This window comes from Tenrec ecaudatus, chromosome 3 (assembly GCF_050624435.1).
Source record: "Tenrec ecaudatus isolate mTenEca1 chromosome 3, mTenEca1.hap1, whole genome shotgun sequence".
NCBI lineage: Eukaryota > Metazoa > Chordata > Mammalia > Afrosoricida > Tenrecidae > Tenrec > Tenrec ecaudatus.
In genome coordinates this window covers 167835472-167855188 of record NC_134532.1, presented here as the reverse complement: position 1 = coordinate 167855188, position 19717 = coordinate 167835472, and the positions used below count along the sequence as shown (strand labels likewise).

Genomic DNA, 19717 nt, shown 5'->3' with positions numbered 1-19717 from the left:
CACCCTTTCTTCTTTATAGCTTTAATATCTTGAAAGAGTCTCATCATTTGCCATTTTAGCTCTATCACTCATGAGGCCTTAGCTCCGCCATTCCCTCCAGTGTGACTGTTCCCAGCTCAGCACTGGAATTGCTCTTGTTGATGCTTTTCATTCATTAACTTAGTTGACCTCTTATGTCCAGCACCCTTGCTTGGCCTTGGCTTCTTCCATAGCACTGTTTCCAAGTTTCCTCAGCTCATCCTCCAGTTTGTACCTCACATCGCTTTTACCCAACTGCAGTTTGTTTCACCTTGGCATTTTCAAATCAGTGCTGAAGTCTGAATCCGATGTGTCTTGCAGATGGTGCTGTGTCTCTGAGTGAGAACGAGCATCTGAGATTAGGCAGGATGCTGTGACATTGGGAGTCCTGATGGCACAGCTGGCTGGGCATCGGACAGCTGACCAAAATAGCCTCAGTTTGAACTCACTAGTCACTCCACAGGAGAAAGATGAGGCAGGCAGCTTCCATAAAGATTTACAGCCGTGGAAACCCAAGAGAGCAGGTTGGTAGGGCTATTCATGTATATCCTGTATTAAAGTCAAGCTCAATGTTCAAATTGTACATAAATTATAGATTTTCTTTTAATGCACTTTCAAGCTCCCAGAAAGTACCATGAGTAATTTATTACTTTATCCTATAGTTCCAAATAGTATCCGTTCTTAAGTTAAAACAAAGGGAAACTTTGACTCATTTAAACATTTAATTTTGACTTTTGCTTTTTTCTTTTCTTCTCAACATTCACCTCTTTGATATTCCTGGCCCTTATTGGTGACCATGTAAAACAGCTCAGGATTTTTAGTAGATTGCCTTCTTGGAGATGTTTTAAAGTTATTGACATAATTTATGTGGCTGATAATACATTATATATGCAACAGTCTCTTACGACGTACCCATTTTACTTTGCAGAAAGAGATCTTACTTTGGAAGTGGAGAGGATGCGTCTGGAGCATGGAATAAAACGCCGAGACAGGTCGCCTTCTCGTCTAGATACCTTTCTGAAAGGCTTAGAAGAAGAACGAGATTATTATAAGAAAGAGCTAGAAAGACTCCAACATATAGTACGGCGAAAATCTAGCTCCACAAATTATTTTGCACGTGAAAAACTTCAAATTTTAAAAACACAAGAGAAGGTAATATTCATTTATAGGACTATTGCATGAGCAAACTTTTCTGCTTTATTAAATGTGACTGGTATTGTATGTAACATACCTGCTGTAAAGAACTCCTTCTGAATTTTTTATTTTTCTTTTCTTGCATGACCTGTGCCATGGGAGCATTTTTTAATAAGTTAAAATACTTTCAGACGAACCTGCTGATTCCTAGAAACTAAAGAAAGGTTGAATGGGGAGAGAGAGGGTCAAGGACACCTGGGCTTCCGGAAACAGAAATGACTGCACAGGTCCCCTCTCTGTGCTGTAGCTTCTTTGCCTGTTTGCTGCGTTTTTGCAGAGCAGAATGGATTTGTCCCCCAGGCATCGCGACTTCATTCTATTCCCAGCTTCCATGGAGCAGCCTGGTCCTTGGAAGGCTGATTGATTCCATTGTACTGACCACATATCCTCTGTGTGAACCATGCAGTGGAAGATGGGTAGAAAGTTGGAATGGAGGAGGGGAGAGTAGGTCATTCCATTTTCCCACCACAACCACATTTTCATGTTGGTCTAAGCTAGTCACTTTGTATTTCAGCCTTGGTAATGTTTTTTTGTATGGTCTTTAAAAAATTAGCCATATCTCATGAGAAGTTAAAATCATACGTCTAGTTTAGAGTATAGCTTTTTTCATTCTTATGGTCACCATTCGAGTTCTTCAGATGTTTCTCTTTTCAAGCGTTGGAGCTACGGGAGTCCTAGAGGCACACGTGAACATGGCGTTAACGACATACTAGGCTTCATTAAACCTCACAACAGTGGACTTTAGAGTTGGTTGACTCTGCCAGTTCCATTGTCTTGTCCATGAAGGTCCTGAGTTCATGTTCAGACAGGTTTGAGTCTTTTTTTCTGATTTTGAACCTTACTGGTTAGTGGCTGAATTTTATTTACAATTGGCAATGTAAACATTGCTATATTGTCTATTGTAAACAATGATGAGGTGGACAATACAGTGTAAGTTGATTTGTATGTTACTGGGTTCTTTTAAAATCCATTTAGGAGAACAACAAAAACAATAAAATATTTTTAAAATACATATAACCTCAGGACTTAGGGAGAGTAAATCACTGAGTTGATCGTTCTCATTGTATAGCAGAATCTTCCATTAAAACAGCACTGAGAGGATACAGTTCTCAAAAGTACTTAAATATTTGAATCAGTAGCTTCACTACTAAAAGACAAGTAAAGAAAATCATTAAAATACTAGGAAAATTAGTAAATTATTTTTCTGAAATTTTTTAATGTTACCCAGCACAGGTAAAGAATCCGTTCTGTGAATCTCAGCACGTTAGGGGTTGCTTAGCATTTTAGAGTACTGATCACAAACCGGTGGTGGAGAGGATGTCGTCGGTGAGTAGATGAGGGAGAGGGGTGGGTGAAAGACGCTATAAACTATGAAGGGGAAGGTGCGTGGCCCATCGAAATTAGGTATTTTACGCATGTTTAAATACAATCTGCTAGCAAATTAACAGACCTCTATAAAGCTGGATTTTATATAAACTGAGGTTTCAACTACTTCTTTATGGTAATTGTGGGCATAGTTTATTGATACTGTAATAACTCAGAAAACGACTGGCATTATAAATATCAGTGATTATCATCAACCTAGCACCTGCTGATTCTCTGCTGTCTCTTGGAAGGCACTACCTATTTCAGCTGGAAGGGAATTGGGAGCAATCGCAAACCTCAGAACACAGGATTGGCTGTTGGTTCATTTATCTTTTCTGTGACACTCCTGAGTCCATGTTCAAACCGGCCTGAGTCTTGTTCTCATTCGACCTTGATTTTGAACCTCATTGGCTAGTGGCCATGGTTCCCATGCCAAGTTCTGAGTGTAACATAATGGAAAGTACTGTGCAGTCGGAGACCTGCCCTCTAGTCCCATTCCACAAACTGGCCTTACGACCCCGGGGAAGTGGCCTAACTTCTTTGAGCCCTGGTTTCCTCATCTGCAAAGTGAAGAAAAGGAACTGCAGCCGCTTGTGAAGATTAGATGAGATCATTTGAATGACTGTTAGGAACTGAGTTATTGCTTCCCAAACTATGTGGTGAGAATCGACCCCCAGTAACTGGATGTGACCCCGTTTGGGAATAGGGGGTTTTCTCTCATATGTTAGCGATGCTATGGAGGGTGTGTCTAAAACCTGACGACTTTTGAGAGTGCCTTAGACACAGAAGCAAGCACAAGGTGGGGGGTGGGCGTGGAGGTACTACGTGGAGACCCCCGTGGAATGCAGAGAAGAACACCAGGCCTAGAGAAGCTGAGACAAGGATCCTCCCAGAGCAAACCGAGAAACACCTTTTCCTTAGAGCCGTGCCTTGAATCTGAACTTCTAGCCAACCAAACTGAGAGAAAATAAATTTCTGTTTTTCAACACTATCCACTTGTGTGGTATTTCTGTTAAAACAGTACTAGCACACTAAGACAGGGGCCCCGTGCAGTACCTAGTGCCCAGTAAATGTTTTGTTTCCTTACTGTTTGCTGGTATACATACACCAGCTGTCGGTAGTGACACTAGGTTCTATTCAACAGCTGGATACTGAGTGCCTGCTCTGAGCAAGACACTGGGCATGCAGAAATACAGAAAGCATAGTTCCTGTCCTCGAAGCCTTCAGCTTTCTCTCTGTGTGTGTGTGTGTGTGTGTGTGTGTGTGTGTGTGTGCCGGCGCGCACTGTGTTAGAAAATGGAGTTAATGTACAGTACCATTTTAGAAATATTTATGTGTAAGATACTACTAGGGGGATCCAAAAAATAAATGGAATGAAAATGACACTGGAAGTTTCCAAAACCTTTTTGAAGCTGTGCTCATGTATTTAGAGTAAAGCTAAGAGTTCTTGCTTAAGAAGGTCAGTGAGTGAATGCTCCAGGAACCCAAATGCTAGTATACAGCATTTAGTATACCTGGTATACCAGGTCTCCGCACTGAAGTTAATGGGCACATGACCAACTCCTTATCTCTTCTCCATCCCACAAAGTCCCACATATACTACACAAACTTCAGAGAGATGTAAGGTTGATCTGACTTTCGCATCTGTCACCCCATTGTTCACCAGGGTGGATTTGGCTGATCTGGCCGGCTGGGCAGGTGTCCCCTTCCACCCCACTGTTCCATGTACGCCTCTCCTTTGAAGAAAACAATCTTCCCAGATAACTGGAGGACCATTCTTCGGTCAGCGGTATTAGCTTTGCACCCCTGCTAGAACCCCCGGACAAGCTCTCAAGTCCATATGCTCATGAGAAAATGTTAATGTCAGAAGAATACAAGAAAGATGCAGGATGCAGTGGGTGTCTGGAGAGAGACCTGAATTAGACTGGGTATTGAAAGAACTCTTTGGGGAAAGTGCCATTTAAGCTAAGACCTAGATCATGATGAAAATATACCATTAACTCCTTAATCATTGAGCTCTCCTTTTTGAGAATCCACAGGGCATATCCTTTCTCTATTTTTTTCTTTAGCTATGTCAATACTGTTGCTTAGATGAAAGCTGTTCTTTTGAGGACTTAATCTTTTAAGTCTTAAGCCCTGACCATTTTGACCTATGATTGTGACCTTTTCTAGATGCCAGCCAGTCTCATCCATACGCCTTCATTTGTTTGTTTAGCCAAAAAAGCAAGGCTTCAGACGTGCTCAAGAGGATCTAATCATGCCTAATGGAAACAAGGGCAATGTATACACCGCATGCTACACACATACACAGCTGAGTGTCAGATGCTGATCCAAGTAGGAAGCAGGCATCGAGGCCCTGCTGTAAGATGATAGCCTACTGGGCTGCTGAGAGTGTGCCTGTCATCCTCTCTGAGAGGGTGCCACTGCCTCTCCTCTACTCAGGTCAGATCCAGTAAGAAATTGGGTTGCTGTACAGCGTGTACACTGCTCTTCTTTCTCTCAGCCATAGTGAAACCCTTTTGAACCAGTTCAAATCCCTGCACAAAAAATAGCATGTTTCCCAAGTAGTGGGTAAGGGCTCCTTCACAGATATCTACTATATATGTCTGTGTGTACACAGTAAGTAACAATAAATATTGAATTAGGTCAGGATCTTTCAGATCTATCAGGTTATCCCTACTTGGGGTGTCTGCATTTGCTAGTTCAGCATTACAATTCCAGTAGAGCTCCAATTTCTGTTTGCCTCTGTATTTTCCACATAGCATTGAAGATAAAGATTTTATATTATACTGGAATATTGTTGTTATTCCAATATAACTCGGTGTATAGCAGAACAAAATACTAGAATCGTCAGTGTGTTCTTGTTTCAGAAATCTTGGAATTATTTGCTTAATCAATGAGCTTCTTTGATGTTATATAAGTAATTGCATTTACCTGATAGGAAAAGACCTCAAATAAGCCTAAAGCTGGAACATTTGGGGCTTAATGTGCCTGAAGATCTTCTCTTGGTTTCAGTCACGGAAAACTCTGTGCTAGACTCTTACAGTTCCTGGAAGTAGGTGAGCAGACCGGGTCCTCTCCGGGAGAGGATTATAAACTGGTGGTTCTCAAAAATGAGCATGCCTCCGAATCAAGAGGAGTTGCCCTGGGATGGGTCCCAAATTTTACATGTCTACCGAGTTCCTGTGTGCTGCTACTCATTGATCTGGGAACCACATGGCAAGCACCACTGGTGGAACAATCCAGGAAAATACATAACTGATCAAGAATCTGGTGGGATCCAGGCGTGTGCTATCACGGGCAGCTGGGTTCCTGCCAGGGAACTGGTCCAGCACTGCCAGCGCGGCTGGGTCTTGCTTTCATTGTGGATCAGTGTGTCTGTGCCTACATCAAGGAATCCCTGGCTGCTGCAAACAGGGCACTTAGCTGCTATCCCAAAGGTGTCCAGCCAGAGACCTCTCTGAAGGAAGTCCAACAGTCTACTTCTGAAAAATCAGCTGCGGAACAAGGCACACGAATTCGCCGTGCATCGTAGCGGGCTCTCCGTCGACGGTGGGTTGACTAGGGATAGCCAGCATCCTGTGGCCGCCGTGTGAAGGTAGTGATCACAGTCTGTGTTTCCTAATTATGTTTCAGGGTGATTACAACTCAGAAATTTGTATGATCACAAGAGAAAGAGATGAACTTCACTACATGCTAGAAAGATTTGAAAAACACATGGAGGAAATACAGTGCAACGTTAAATTATTGACAGCTGAGCGGGATAAACTAAGCATTTTATACACTCAGGTAAGAAGTTCATTGAAATGAAACCAAAGGATTCTGTAGAACCAATAAAGCCGGTGTACATCCTTCAAATGAACCTATGGACCTTATGACGTACCTGCTTATTAGAATGATGGTCACTTGTACTGTCACCTGATTCCAAAAGCAGAGGCCGTCTTGTGGTTTTCATATTTTTCTTTCTGTCTAAATGATGTGTGGCAGGTCAGTCAGCATCCCTTTCTAAAACTTCTCGGGTCTGGGTTTCAGACATGCTGGGACATGTCCAGTAGAATAATGAGTAGCGTTTACTTGAGATATTTGGATAAAAAAGTCAGTACTTTAAAAAAAATTAGTGTTTCAAGTCATCTTTATTTTCTTTTTTAAAAATCATTTTATTAGGGACTCATGCAACTGTTATCACAATCCAACCATACATGAATTGTGTAAAGCACATTTGTACATTCATTGCCCTCATCATTCTCAAAACATTTGCTCTCCGCTTAAGCCCCTGGTACCAGCTCCTCCTTTTCCCCTCCCTCCCTGCTCCCTCCTCCCTCATGAACCCTTGATAATTTATAAGTTATTATTTTGCCATATCTTGCACTGTGGCGATATCGGGAGGGTGGAGAAAGGGTAGGGTGGAAAGGGGGAACTAATTACAAGGATCTACATATAACCTCCTCCCTGGGGGACGGACAACAGAAAAGTGGGTGAAGGAAGACATTAGACAGTGCAAGATATGACAAAATAGCAATTTATAAAAAAAGATAGCCTAATAAAATGTAAAAGAAGAAAAGAGAAAAAAATGATTAGGGCAAAGACTGTACAGATGTGCTTTATACAATTGATGTATGTATATGTATGAACTGTGAAAAGAATTGTATCAGCCCCAATAAATTGTTAAAATAAAAAAAATAAAAAAAGATAGCCTTTAAAAAAAATCCCTAGGACATCAGTATAGTTTGACTCCGTTACAAAGCCTGGTCTCCCAGCGGACAAAGCATGGTGGTGTTCACCTCAGCAGCCATGCCAGTCCCGTGTGGCACCACAGCCACTTTGCAAGGGGAAGGACACACACGTCAGGTCACCCTTCGAGCTTTTCTTGGGTTGTGCAGTGCAAGGTGGTGCATTTCTGAAGCCCGTGGCTGGAGGTTCATTCTGTGGCTTGTCCTGCATTTCTGGGCTCCCCCACCATGGCCTTGGAGGCCCACTGCCCGCCGGGGCCTGCCTTTGTTAGTTACAACTTGCCCATCTGCACTCTCGCTTCAAAGTTTTAAGCTTTCTCTCTTTTTGGTTTTATGATCTTTAACTTCTTCATTTTCTTTCTCTCTTGACGTTGGGATTTAGGAAGAAAGGAATAGTAGCGTGTGTTCAGCGAGCTTTTGTTTTGTTTTTTAATGTGTACACAAATCCAAAGTGTTTTTCTGTTTGGTCTTTGAATTCTTACAGACTCAGGAAGAACTATGCGCCCTGAGACAGGAATCTGCCCGGCCCACAGTTTCCCCCAATCTCCTGAGCCTTATGGAACATGAAAAAGAACATGCGTTAACTGATTTAAGAAGAATTATGGTAGAAAAGGAAGCTTTAAGAGAAAAGTTAAATGTAAGTACTTTGTTTTCAGTCCTTATAAGGCCCTTTAGTGGCACAGCGGAGAGACCACTCTGCTGCCAACTGAGCGGTCAATGGTTGGAAATGAGGATTGAGACATCATGCATTACAAGAGCTGTCTTTGTGACGGGCAGGTGTGAATTAGTGGGTTCTCTTTATGACTGCCCTTGTAACTTATTCCAGCATCTGGAAGAAAAGGGAAGTCTTTGTATGCACTTTGCTGTGAAGTAGGAGTGTGCCAGGGGTTGGTAAACTATGACATGTGGGCCAAATTAGCCTACTGGCTTTTCTATTGCCATGAACCACGGATGCTTTTAAATGATTGAAAAAGCATTTCATGTATAAAAATACTTTATAATACATGAAAATTATCTGGGGCTTCATCCATGAAGCGTTATTGGACTACCATGCTCACTGGTTTATGCGTGGCCATGGCTGCTTTTGTCTAAGTTGAGTAGTTCCACCAGAGATTGAATGACGCACAGAGCCTAAACTGTTATGTGGCTCTTGACTGGAAAAGTTTGCTAACCCCTGCACTCAGTAGGTAGTGCCTTTTGTTTAGAGACACTATCTTCTGATTGTATATTTGTTGTTGCTATGTGGAGTCAATTTCAACTCACAGTTGTCCCGTGTGATGGAGTCGAATTTCCCCACGTGGTTTTCTAAGCTGCAATCTATACAGGAGGAGCCCTGGTGGCCCAGTGGGTTAAGTATTGGATGGCTAACAGAAAGCTTAGCAGTTCAGACCCACCAGCGGCTCCACAGAAAGATGAAGCTGTCTTGTTTCTCAGATTTGCAGCCTCAGAATCCTGTGGGCCAGTTCCACTCTGCTATGCAGGGTGACTATGGGCCAGAACCCACTGGTCAGCAGTGGGGTGATTTGGGAATCGTTACAGAAGCAGCTCCGGGTGGTCTCCAACTGCCAGCATGCATTCTGGAAATTATTTTTTAATTAAAGTGCTACTAGAGTGTGCAGACCTCTTTAAATGTTGAAGAGCAATGATGTTACTTTGAGGACTAAGGTGCCCTGCCCCAAGCCAGGGTTTGTTCATTCACCTTATACGCATGTGAAAGTGGAGCATCTCATAAAGACGACCAAAGAAGAATCAATGCCTTTGCGTTATGGTGCTGGCGAAGAATGTTGAAAGTACCATGAGCTGCCAAAAGAACAAACACATCTGTCTTGGGAGAAGTACAGGTGAAAGACTTCGTCTTATCTACTTTGGACATTTTATTGGGAGAGACTACTCCCTGGGAAATGACATCTGCTTGATAAAGTGTGGGGGCAGCAAAAAAGGGAGCCGCACAGAAAGCTGTATTAACACGGTGGCTGCAGCAGTGATGAGGGTGGTGCAGGGCCAGTGGTGTCCCCTTCTGGTGCACAGGACCGCTGAGTGAGAACGGACGGCTTCAACAGCACCAAGCAACGACAGAGCAAGTGCCGTGGACAGAAGCGTGGCTTGACATCCCAGCATGCAGTAGCTGTGTGAACGCACACAAGTCGCCCTTCTATCCTGAAGTCAACTTCTTCATCACTAAACGGGAATATTCAGGAGCCCTGGTGACAGGTAAAGCGTTGGACTGCTAACACATGGTCAGAAGTTCCAACCCATCAGATGCTCCTCAAGAGAAAGAGGAGGCTGTCCACTCCTATAAAGATTGACAGCCTGAGGAATCAACTCACTCACAGTGGACAGGGTTTTTGCAAACAGGCGCACTACTGCTTGCCACATCTACCTCTCTGTTAGGAGACTTGACTTCATGGGATAGCAGAGACGTGAAAACTGCAAACTGTTTGACTAAGCCTGTTAAGACATACCAGTGATGAGATAGAGAAGCCTGTGGACGGCAGAGTCAAAGGGCCCTGGGCTGCTTTGCAGGCTCTATGACTCTTGTACAACCTGAGATGCCAAGAGAGCCATTTCTCAGCCCCTACCAGACTCACAGCGCCCCTATGTCTGTTAGTCTGTTCTCTACTACCCACACGCCATGTGTATAAAAAAGCTTTTTTGAGATTTCATTTCCATACTATAAAAATCCTCCATTTAAAAGGATACACTTCAGTGGTTTCAGAATAGTCCCCGAGTTGTGCGGCCAACACCAATACCTAGTTCCAGAACGTCTCCACCTCAGAAAGAAACCCTGTACCAGTTAGCATTTACTTCCAAACCTCAGCCCTTCACAGAACCAAATCCATTGGACTCAATTCATTGGACCCTAGGAGACAGAGTCGAGCTGCCCATAGGTTTCTGATATTGTAATCTTTATAGGAACAAATTGCCACTGTACCCGACCCAGAAGAACACCTGGAAGTGCCAGCTATCCAGTCAGGAACACAGTGCTTTCCCACTGCGCCAGGTTCATCCGTGTTCCAGCATGTGTCAGTACCTCATCTTTGCAGAATAATATTTCAGTGAATAAAGACACATTGTTTTATCTGCCCATTTATCAGTTGATGGATATTTGGCTTATTTCACTTTGGGGCTATTATTAATTATGCCGTTCTGTATTCTAGGTTTTGCTTGAGTGTATGTTTCACTTCATACAATCCATAGTTGTATACCAAGAGTAGAGTTGGTGACTCATGAGCGCTCTCTGTGTAAGCTTTAGAAACAGACCAGACGGCATGTTTCAAGGCAGCGGCACCAGGTTACATTCCCTTCCGCAGTGTCCTTGCGCTCTCATTGCGCCACAGCCCTACCAACCCTTACCTGTCTCTCTTTAGTCTAGTCACCCAGTGGCCTCAAAACAAGGTCATTGCCAGATCGATGGCCTAAAGATATTTCCCTGTATTCTGTTTTCTTTTCACTACATTGACACATCCTCAGTAGCATAGAGATTTTTAGTTTTGATAAAGTCCAGCTTGTTCAATTTTTTCCTTTCGTTCCTTGTGCTTTCAATGTCACACTAAGAGGAAGTATTTTATATTTTCTTTCGTAAATTCCAAAAGAAGGTAAATATGTTTATACATGGAAGGTATTAATTGCACATTACAAGCCAAACTCCATGCTCAGTGCCGTCTAGTTATTTCCAACTCACAGTGAGCCTGGAGAAGAGAACGGCACTGCCCTGGTGAGTTTCTGAGACTGTAAATCTTTACAGGGAGGCACAGCCTCGCCTCTCTTCCCCAGAGCTGCTGGTGGATTTGAACGACTGACCTTGCAGATAGCAGCCCCACATGTCACCCACGCCTCCACCAGAGCTCCTTAGCACATGATAAATTACCCCCAAATAGTAAGTATTCTTTACAGGGAGTATATAGCTTGCATTCAATAAATATTGCTGAAAGCTTTAAAATTGGTAGCTAAAAATTAGGAATGAAAACACTTAAACATTTCTCTTCATTATGTAGTACGGCTATAGCAAGAAAGTTTTCTTGTAGAAATAAAATTTTGAATTATAAAATGAAAAACTTTTTACCAATATGGCAGCTTTCAGCATGACCTGCTGACTTGACCTTTTCCCTATTTGCTAAAATGACCAGGGAAATGTACAAAACAGGGCGAAAGATGAAATACGAGTAGTGCTGAGAACCAGAAAAGTAACATTCAGATGACCAGATACATTCTGAGTCATAGTGGCAGGATTTATCAGTTCAGACAAAATCTTTTACCTAACGGGAAGCAGGCATCTACTCCGCAAGTCCAGTGTTCACTACTGTTCGGTCGTCCACTGGGGGAATTCAGGTGTCTTAAGTGACTCCTTACCTGCTGTCTCATCCATCACAACTCAGATCGATGGTGCCTCTTAAAGAATGCTTAGCATTTATTCTTTCCCACTTGCAGGGGGCTGTTTGAAGTGATTATTTGCACATAGAACATTGGAGTGTGGAGCATTCATTATGTCTTCACAATGGCCCTTCAAAGTAGACACTGTTTCAGTAAGGTTAGCTTGGCCACTGGGCTTTGATACTGCAAGGAGTCGGGCTCCTGAGCTCACGCTCACCGCTTTCCTTCAATCTGGTACTTCTCTCCATAACCTTGGCGCTCTTCCATCCGGCTCATTTTGCCTCTCACCGGCAGTAGTATGGATGAGTGGTCTTGATACTTGTCCTTTTATTCCTCGCAGATCATTGTTTCATCCTGAAGTTAGAGTGATTTTTCAGAAATGTAATTCTGATCTCGTCACTTCCTACGTAAAACCCAGTACTGTCTCCAGAGACCACAATGATTGACCTTCTTTGAAAGAGTGATTACCTTCCTCAAAATAGTTACCTCCTTGGATATGAACATAGATGAGATTAAAACGACAGGAGATGGCATATTGCAGGGCCATGCGAGAAATCAGAGTTCCAGGAAAGGGCCCCAGCCGCTGTGGAAACGCCAAGGCTGCTTATCTGCTTATATTACCTGGGACCATTACTTTTTGCTGCTGCCGAATCTAGGATTAACAATACAACGGTGGTACCTTTTCCAGACCCCACCCCTCACAGATCCTCCTTTGCCGCACATAACTCTCACTTCGTAGTCCCTGACTGAACTTTTTCCCCAGACTTAAAAACTTCCCCACTGCTTCCAGGCCCCTTTCCTGACTATTCCCTATTGCTGATTTCAGATCCAGGTTAACATAATTTCAGGCAGTAAATGTACAATGAATGCTGGTGTCCTTTTCTATATGTTGACATGAAGTTCTATTTTTCACCCATAACAGAATATTGATGCATTCCATCATAATTTTTGGTTTAAGCTTTGTCTTTTCTGCTAGGCTATGTTGATGTCAGATGGATCTTGCCTGAAAACAATCTGAGAAAAATGTATTACCTGAGTTTTATTGACTATGCAAAGGTATTCAAATGTGTGTCATAAATTACAATCCAGAGCACTTCATTTCTCGTGAGTGGAACTTGCACAGCGATCAAGGAAACAAGGGATTACTGCACGTTTAGAACCACGAGTGCGGTGCATCGGGTTGTGTTCTTTCACCATCTTACCCACTCTGCCAGCTGCGCTAAGAATCAGGAAGCTGGCCATAGGAAGAAGAAGGTAGCATCAAGATTGGAGGAAGACTCCTTAATAGCTTATGATATGCAAATGATACAGCCTTGCTTACTGAAAGCAAAGAGGACCTGAAGTGCTTACTGATGAAGATCTGACCTCCTTCAGCTATGGAAGGTTAGAAGGAGAATCTAACTTTGCCCAAGGATGCTTCTGTGAGAGAGTCCAGTGATGCTTCCACCCTCCATCCTTCTTTACTGTGTTCTGAGATCAACGATCCCTCCCTTGACACTCTTCTTCTCTGCTGTGTCCACTAAGATGTTGGAATGGCTGCACAACTCCCTTATAATACTCAGGATGATGAGATTTCCCAGGGAAGATAGCAGGTTATAAAATGTAAGAAAGCAATTCTTCTGCAGACAATTAAGCCAACTGTCCTTGTGGGAGCCAGTGTGCAATGGCTGCAAACAGCAAGCCTCCTCGGGAGTGTGTGTAGCCTGTTGGTATGTATAGGCTGCCCTAAGGGACCTTGGAGACAACCCGTTGCTGCTTTTCAGTGGCTCTGGCCTGGCTAAATTCTGCTCCCCTAACCTAGGCTCCAAAGCGCTGCGAGATCCTACTGGGAAAACCCAAGGCACAGTGGTTAGAGGTCGCATTGGTCAAGTCACCACATCCATCCATCCATTGACATGAAGCTTCAAGCCCAAGGGGCATGTTACTGAGGCCTTACACAAGGTCAAGTTCATTTCCCTGGGTGCCAGGAGATCCACATCTCCAAGAAGTGGGGCTTCATCAAGTTTAATGGAGATGGGTTTGAGGACATAGTAGCTGAAAAGGACCTCATCCCGGATGGCTGTGGGGTCAAATATATCCCTAACCGTCGTGGCTCCTTGGCTGAGTGGCAGGCCCTGCATCCACGAAGGCCTTGGTAGCCTGCCCTGCCTTGCCTGTGCCCACCAAATAAAAATTGAACTTCCTGGAGGGGTGGGTGGAGAATGCAATTCTTTTGTCTGAAGTTCTTCCTCTTAGGCATGAATTCTCTTTGGTCCCTGCCCTTTGAGCCACATGGTCTCTTGCCCTTTGCCCTCCTCGGACAAGTCTTTTAAAGCTCCTCTAGCCCTGACAGATGCCCACAGGCACCCACTCTGCAAGCTAGCCTCCTGTCCCATAGCACTCAGCTGTATTCATTCTGTGGGCCAGGAAGCCCACTGCTCAGCCTCCCGCTCTCTCTGCTGCTCCTCTGTTCTATCTCATGGTCTTGGTGCTGCTCCTTTGTAGCCTCTCCATGCAAGGATCTCTCTGACATACTTCACTACTGGTCCTTCCCTCGTGCTGGCCAGGGGATTCTCTGTTCCTGCTTTTGAAATGGGTCACTTTGTACCTTGTGGAATGGCAAAACTGACCAGTCCTCTTTATTAAGGTTTCATACAACCTGCATGCATGTCATATGGGGAGAGTTGCAAACTTATGGATAGAAGAACCATGACAAGTAATTGCACTTGACCAGAGCACTACACCTCAACATAAACAAAATGCTCACAGCTGGGTCAATGAGCAACATCACAATAAATGGAGAAATGATTGGATTTGTCAAGGATTTGATTTTACTTGAATCCACCATCAACATCTATGGGAACTGCAGTCCAGAAACCAAATGAGTAATTTCATTGGGCAAATTTGCTGCAAAAGATCTCTTCCTAAAAAGGAAACATGCCACTTTGAGAGTAAGGTGTGCCTGACTCAAGACATGGTATTTCTGTCCCTCATATACACATGACATTGGACAGTGAATTAGGAAGATGGAAGAAATTTTGAGTAGTGCTGACGAAGAATGTTAAGTATATCATATACTGCCAGAAAACTAAACAAATCTGTGTCCAAAAACGTATAGCCAGATGCTCCTTAGAAGCAAAGATGTTGATTCTTCAAGTCGTACCTTGAAAATGTTACTAGGAGGGACTCGTACTGGAGCTGGATTTCGTGCTTGGAAATAAAGTAGAGGTCAGTGAAGAAATGGAAGAGCCAGTGAGAGGGATCGACAGTGGTTGCAGCAATCGGCTCACCTGTAGGTAGGGTTTCATTTCGTTGCACACCGGAGGTGCCAGGAGGTGTTGCTGACTTGTCAGCAACTTTCAACAATGAGTCAATGTTTGACTCATAGCAACCTCATATGACAGAGTAGAATTGTGCCAAAAGATTTCCTAGGGACAGATTTTCCAGATATTCCTCTTGCAGAACCTCAGGGTGCCTTCGAACTGTCCACCTTATGCTCAGCAGGTGAGCAGCTTGTACCAGCAGGGCTCCTTTTTCTAGGACCAGTATTCTGTTTGTACTTCTAGTACTTTGCTTGGTGCTTGGTAAATGTTCTGAAGACAATTTATCTTGGTGGAATGATTAAATAAAACTTAAACCAAGTGACTCTTTGAACCAAATGTATGAGGTTAAATAAAAAAGTATTGCCACAAAAATAATAAAAATCACTATTAAACTATCAATATGTGAAGCTGTTGTCTCTTGACATACCCTAGTCCAGACCTAAACACTTCTGAAGGCACTGTTCTGATCCCTCTAACCCTTCCCTTTTGGCCTAGTGCTTTCTCATTGGACAGCTAGCTGCAGAGTTAGCAGTTCGAAACCACTAGGTGTTCCCAGGCGTTCTGCGCCAGAGAAAGAGGAGGCTTTCTACCTCTGTAAAGAGTTTCAGTGTTGGAAACCCACAGGAGCAATTCTACCTGCCCTGTAGAGTCATTTTGAGTCAGAATTGGTGGCAGTAAGTTGGGTTTTTTTAAACCCTTCTTTAATAATGCTGAGCTCTTTGACAACATATCATAATGGCAGTTTGACATCCTCAAGGGTTCACATTGTGTTATTTTTGATATGTTCATTGAGTTTGAGGAACAAAAACGTTTGAAGGAGGCAAGATCAGGGCTATAGGCATAAGGTTTCCAATGAAACTCGCCTAGGTCGTACAGCCTTTGCTGGCCTTAAAGAATGAACCGCCCTGCCTTTATGGCTCCCCAAGGAGTAGCTGGTGGCTTCCAGTTCTGCCCGTATGGTTAGCAGCCCCATGCAGGACCCACTCTGACACCAGCCCCAGAGAGTGAGGACAACAAATTCCTCAGCACACCTCCTACGCATTTCCTCACCACTGCAGCTTAATATTTCCAAAACCTTCTTATTAATAGGTCCCTGTGATCATCCAATGGCCTTCAAGAAAATCGATTATGATCACCCACTTTGAATTCCCCAAACACCATTAGCAAAACCTTCTGAGTGGCCTTGGCTGCCTGTAAGATCTCTTCAGAAACCTCTGTTGATTGAACCGTCTTTGAAGTCACCCTAATAAGACTAAGACAAGTACATTAGCCATTCACCCTGCAGAGGCATGTTCAACCCGTGTAGGGCATACATGTAGATTTACATAGATAGTGAGGTTCCAAGTAATACATGCACTCACAAAAACTCACTGCCATGAAGTTGACACCGACTTATAGCAACTCTGTGGGATAGAGTAGAACTGCCCCAGTGGGTTTTCTAGACTGAAACACTTTATGAAAGTAGAAAGTCTTACCTTTCTCCTGAGGAGTCACTGGGGTTACAAACTGCTGATCCTATGGTTGGCAGCCTGACATGTAGCCACTCTGCATGTTCTAGGGAGCTCTGCTGGCTTAGTGGTTACATGTGAGGCTGCTAGCCACAAGTCATGAGTCCCAAACCACCAGTGGCTCCTAGGGAGAAAGTTAAGGCTTTCTATTCCCACAATGAATTCCTGGGCTAAAAAAGAGTCAAGTAGATCTAGTTTGGGAAGCCCACAGGGGCAGTTCTACTCTGTCCTGTAGGGTCACTGTGGTTTGGCATTGACTCCGTGGCAGGGAGTATTTTGAATGAGTGCATGTATCAACTGGAATATCTTTAGAAACGCATCTCAATTTTGGGAGGGGGGTGTTTCTGGAGATATTTATTTTTACACAATACCATGGGTACCAGTATAAATTTGCAGTAGAAAGCCTCTCAGTGAACACTGAGTTTTATTGTCAAATCCAGCTTTCTCCACAGCATGAGTTTGGAGGAGATAATGTAATCAGACAGCAGCCTGGCTTTATACTCACCCTGCAGCTCTGCTCTGGCCACGCAGCGCTCTGTGTGCTGTCTGCGCAGCGTCATCCTCCTTCCTGGCCCCACACTTCTGAGCGTGAGACTTAGCCTGCCGCTTCTTCCGTGGGTAGTGGTGCTAATGGCTTTGTCTAGATAAATCTCCGTAACGGAATCCTTCACCATCTGTTTTCTGCTATAGTCACATGGAAGTAGAGCCTATAAATGATGAGAATCTACCGTGTCTGTCTGCTTAACAAGAATGTGTGGGTTTGTTGTTTTTTAGTTTGAGGTGAACATGTTTATCACTAAAGACTCCCAAGTCCATTTCAGTTTTGCTAAAAACAAAACAAAAAACCACTTGTTCTTATAAATACCTAATGATCCTTTTTAAACATTTCTATGTGACTATAAAAAAGACAAGTAGAACAATATAGTACTATAATGTATATTTGCATCCCTTTGATTATTTTATTATCTGTCATAAATGATTTTAAGAAAAGTAAAATTCTCTTTCAGAAGTTCCAGGAAAAGAGTCTTCTGGGGAAATCAGAATTAGAGCATGCTATTGAACATTTGAAATGTGTTAATCATCAGGTAATTTATCGAATTGGATTTGGGTATATGGTGTTGGGATATGTTGTGCTATTTGTTTTCAATTAAGCTTTTAATGTGCTGCATATTTTTAAATGACAACACCTTGTGCTTAGGGAAGCCGTGTAAGCAAACCAAAAAAACTAAGCTCACTGCCTTGGAGTCAGTATTGACTCATGGTGTCCTGTAGGGTCAGGATAGGACAGGATCGAGCTGCCTCTGTGAGTTTCCAAGATGTCGCTGTTTACCAGAGAAGGCAGCCCAGGCGCTCTCCCTCACAGAGAGCCTGCTGGTTAGGAACTGCCGACCTTGTGAACAGTAGTCCAGTGCCGCTAAGTCTCCCTAGGTGTTAACAGTGTGGAGGACTGTGTACAGTGAGAATTGCCGACCTGGATTCAGATTCTTACTTTGTTACCTATTACCAACAGGAATACTGCTTACATTGTCTGTCTCTCTCTCTATTTATAACCTGGGGATAATTCTAGCATTTCTTTGGGCTATTTTGCAGGTCAAATTAGTGAATACATACAAACACTTAGAAGAGCCTTGACATGTTGTAAGCACTAATAGGTGTTAGTTATTGTTGTTGTTGCTATTATTCTCAAGAATGATATAGAGCAAAAAAGTGCAAGCCCACCTTCATTCCTGATTGCCTTCCCTAAGGATGGCGTTTTAAGCAATTTGGTTTTTGCCAGTGTTTTTAAAATGTATTTAACATATATGTACATATATACACACTCCATGCATATTAAAAAGAAAATCAAAACACTGCCATCAGGTAGATTCTGACTCACAGTGGGACCCCGTAGGACAGAGTAGAACTGCTCCCAGGGACTTCCAAGGCTGTAAATCCATAGGAAGTAGACTGTTACCTCCTCGTTGACAACTTCAGTCTTTTTTCCATTACTTCCCTTTGTCCACTCACCTCAGCTCCTGCCATCAAGTCAGTTCTGACTCATGGTGAACATGTAGCACAGAGTAGGACTGCCTCTGAGTCTCCGAGGCTATGAATCTTGGCAGGATCGATGGCCACATCCTTCTCCCATGAAGCAGCAGTTGGGTTTGAACAGCCAGCCTTGGGGTTGGAGACCAATGACTTAGCTCCCTGCGCACCAGGATTTCTCCTCACACCTCGAAGCAGTTACTTCTTTTTAGCCCAAGAGGGGTGATTGAATGTGTGGCCATTTCTACCTTCTACCGTGGAACTGCATTGCAGTTCAGTACATAGAGTTCTGTGTTTGTCTTTTTCAAGGCTGAGTGTTGGTTTATGCCTCAGCGTGGGTTCACCTGAAAACAGCCTGAGATCAGAATGTGGGTGCACGTAGTTTGTCTGGCAAGTGCTCCCAGGAATGAGAACAAAGGAGCTGGGTGAATGAGACAAGAAAGGGGAGGAAGCCCAAAGAGGACAATTTGGGGAGAGACAAGCGTTCTGCTCCGGTAAAGCATTCCAGTCATGGAAACCTATGGCGGCACTTCTCCCCTGTTCTATGTGGGTCACTGTGAGGCGGAACCAATTCAATGGCAGTGAGTTTGTTGAAGTGTTGGTTACTGCTGTGGACCACTGAATCTCCACTCCTCTGAGGGAGCGTTTTGGCTGTACCTCAGAATAAAGGGTGGGAACCAGGGCATTTACCTGCCTGCTCCCACTGTTCACAATGAAGAATCATTGCAGAGCTAGTAACTCCCCAGACGCCCAGCTGAGTGACTTTGGAGTGAGTTCCTCTTGTGGAAAACGACCTGAGGTAGAAAAACAGAGAATCAACAATAACATTGGGGTGCAATTTGATATCAGCTTACCCGGGACAAAGGAGATATAGGTGGCTCTAGACACGCAAGTCTATACGTTGCTTTACATTTGGGGGTTTTGTTTTTGCTGTGGCGCTTGCAAACAGCATTGCAGTGATAAAGCTATGTGGATTTGTTTACATGTGCGCTGCTTTGGTCAAGCAAAGAACAAAAATAGTTGAAACAATGATGGCAGGACTTGGTAGTTACTGAATCTGGGAATATCTAAATGAAGGCTTGTTAAACTTTTCTCTGTGTTTCAGAAACACTTTCAGATATCACTGTTTGCAAAGCCCTAAGATGACTTTAACAGTATATGATGGGGAAACTTAATTTTTCCTTTATTTTTTTAATTCTGCTTT

The 19717-nt window shown here is 43.4% G+C and overlaps 1 protein-coding gene and 1 non-coding gene across 3 annotated transcripts in view; both read left to right on the top strand.

Annotated features, from left to right (window-relative positions):
• The window catches only part of CEP135 (centrosomal protein 135), a 124378-nt gene that overhangs the window by 42785 nt on the left and 61876 nt on the right, over positions 1 to 19717 (top strand). For both annotated transcript variants that reach the window (XM_075544286.1, XM_075544287.1), the window contains exons 11-14: positions 947 to 1170; positions 6214 to 6366; positions 7792 to 7944; positions 17496 to 17573. In XM_075544286.1, coding sequence (XP_075400401.1) covers positions 947 to 1170; positions 6214 to 6366; positions 7792 to 7944; positions 17496 to 17573 — 608 coding nt within the window. The remainder of the gene's footprint in view (positions 1 to 946; positions 1171 to 6213; positions 6367 to 7791; positions 7945 to 17495; positions 17574 to 19717) is intronic.
• Positions 13298 to 13425, top strand: LOC142444088 (small nucleolar RNA SNORA70). Its single transcript, XR_012783759.1, has one exon. It is a non-coding gene; the product is annotated as a small nucleolar RNA SNORA70 (small nucleolar RNA).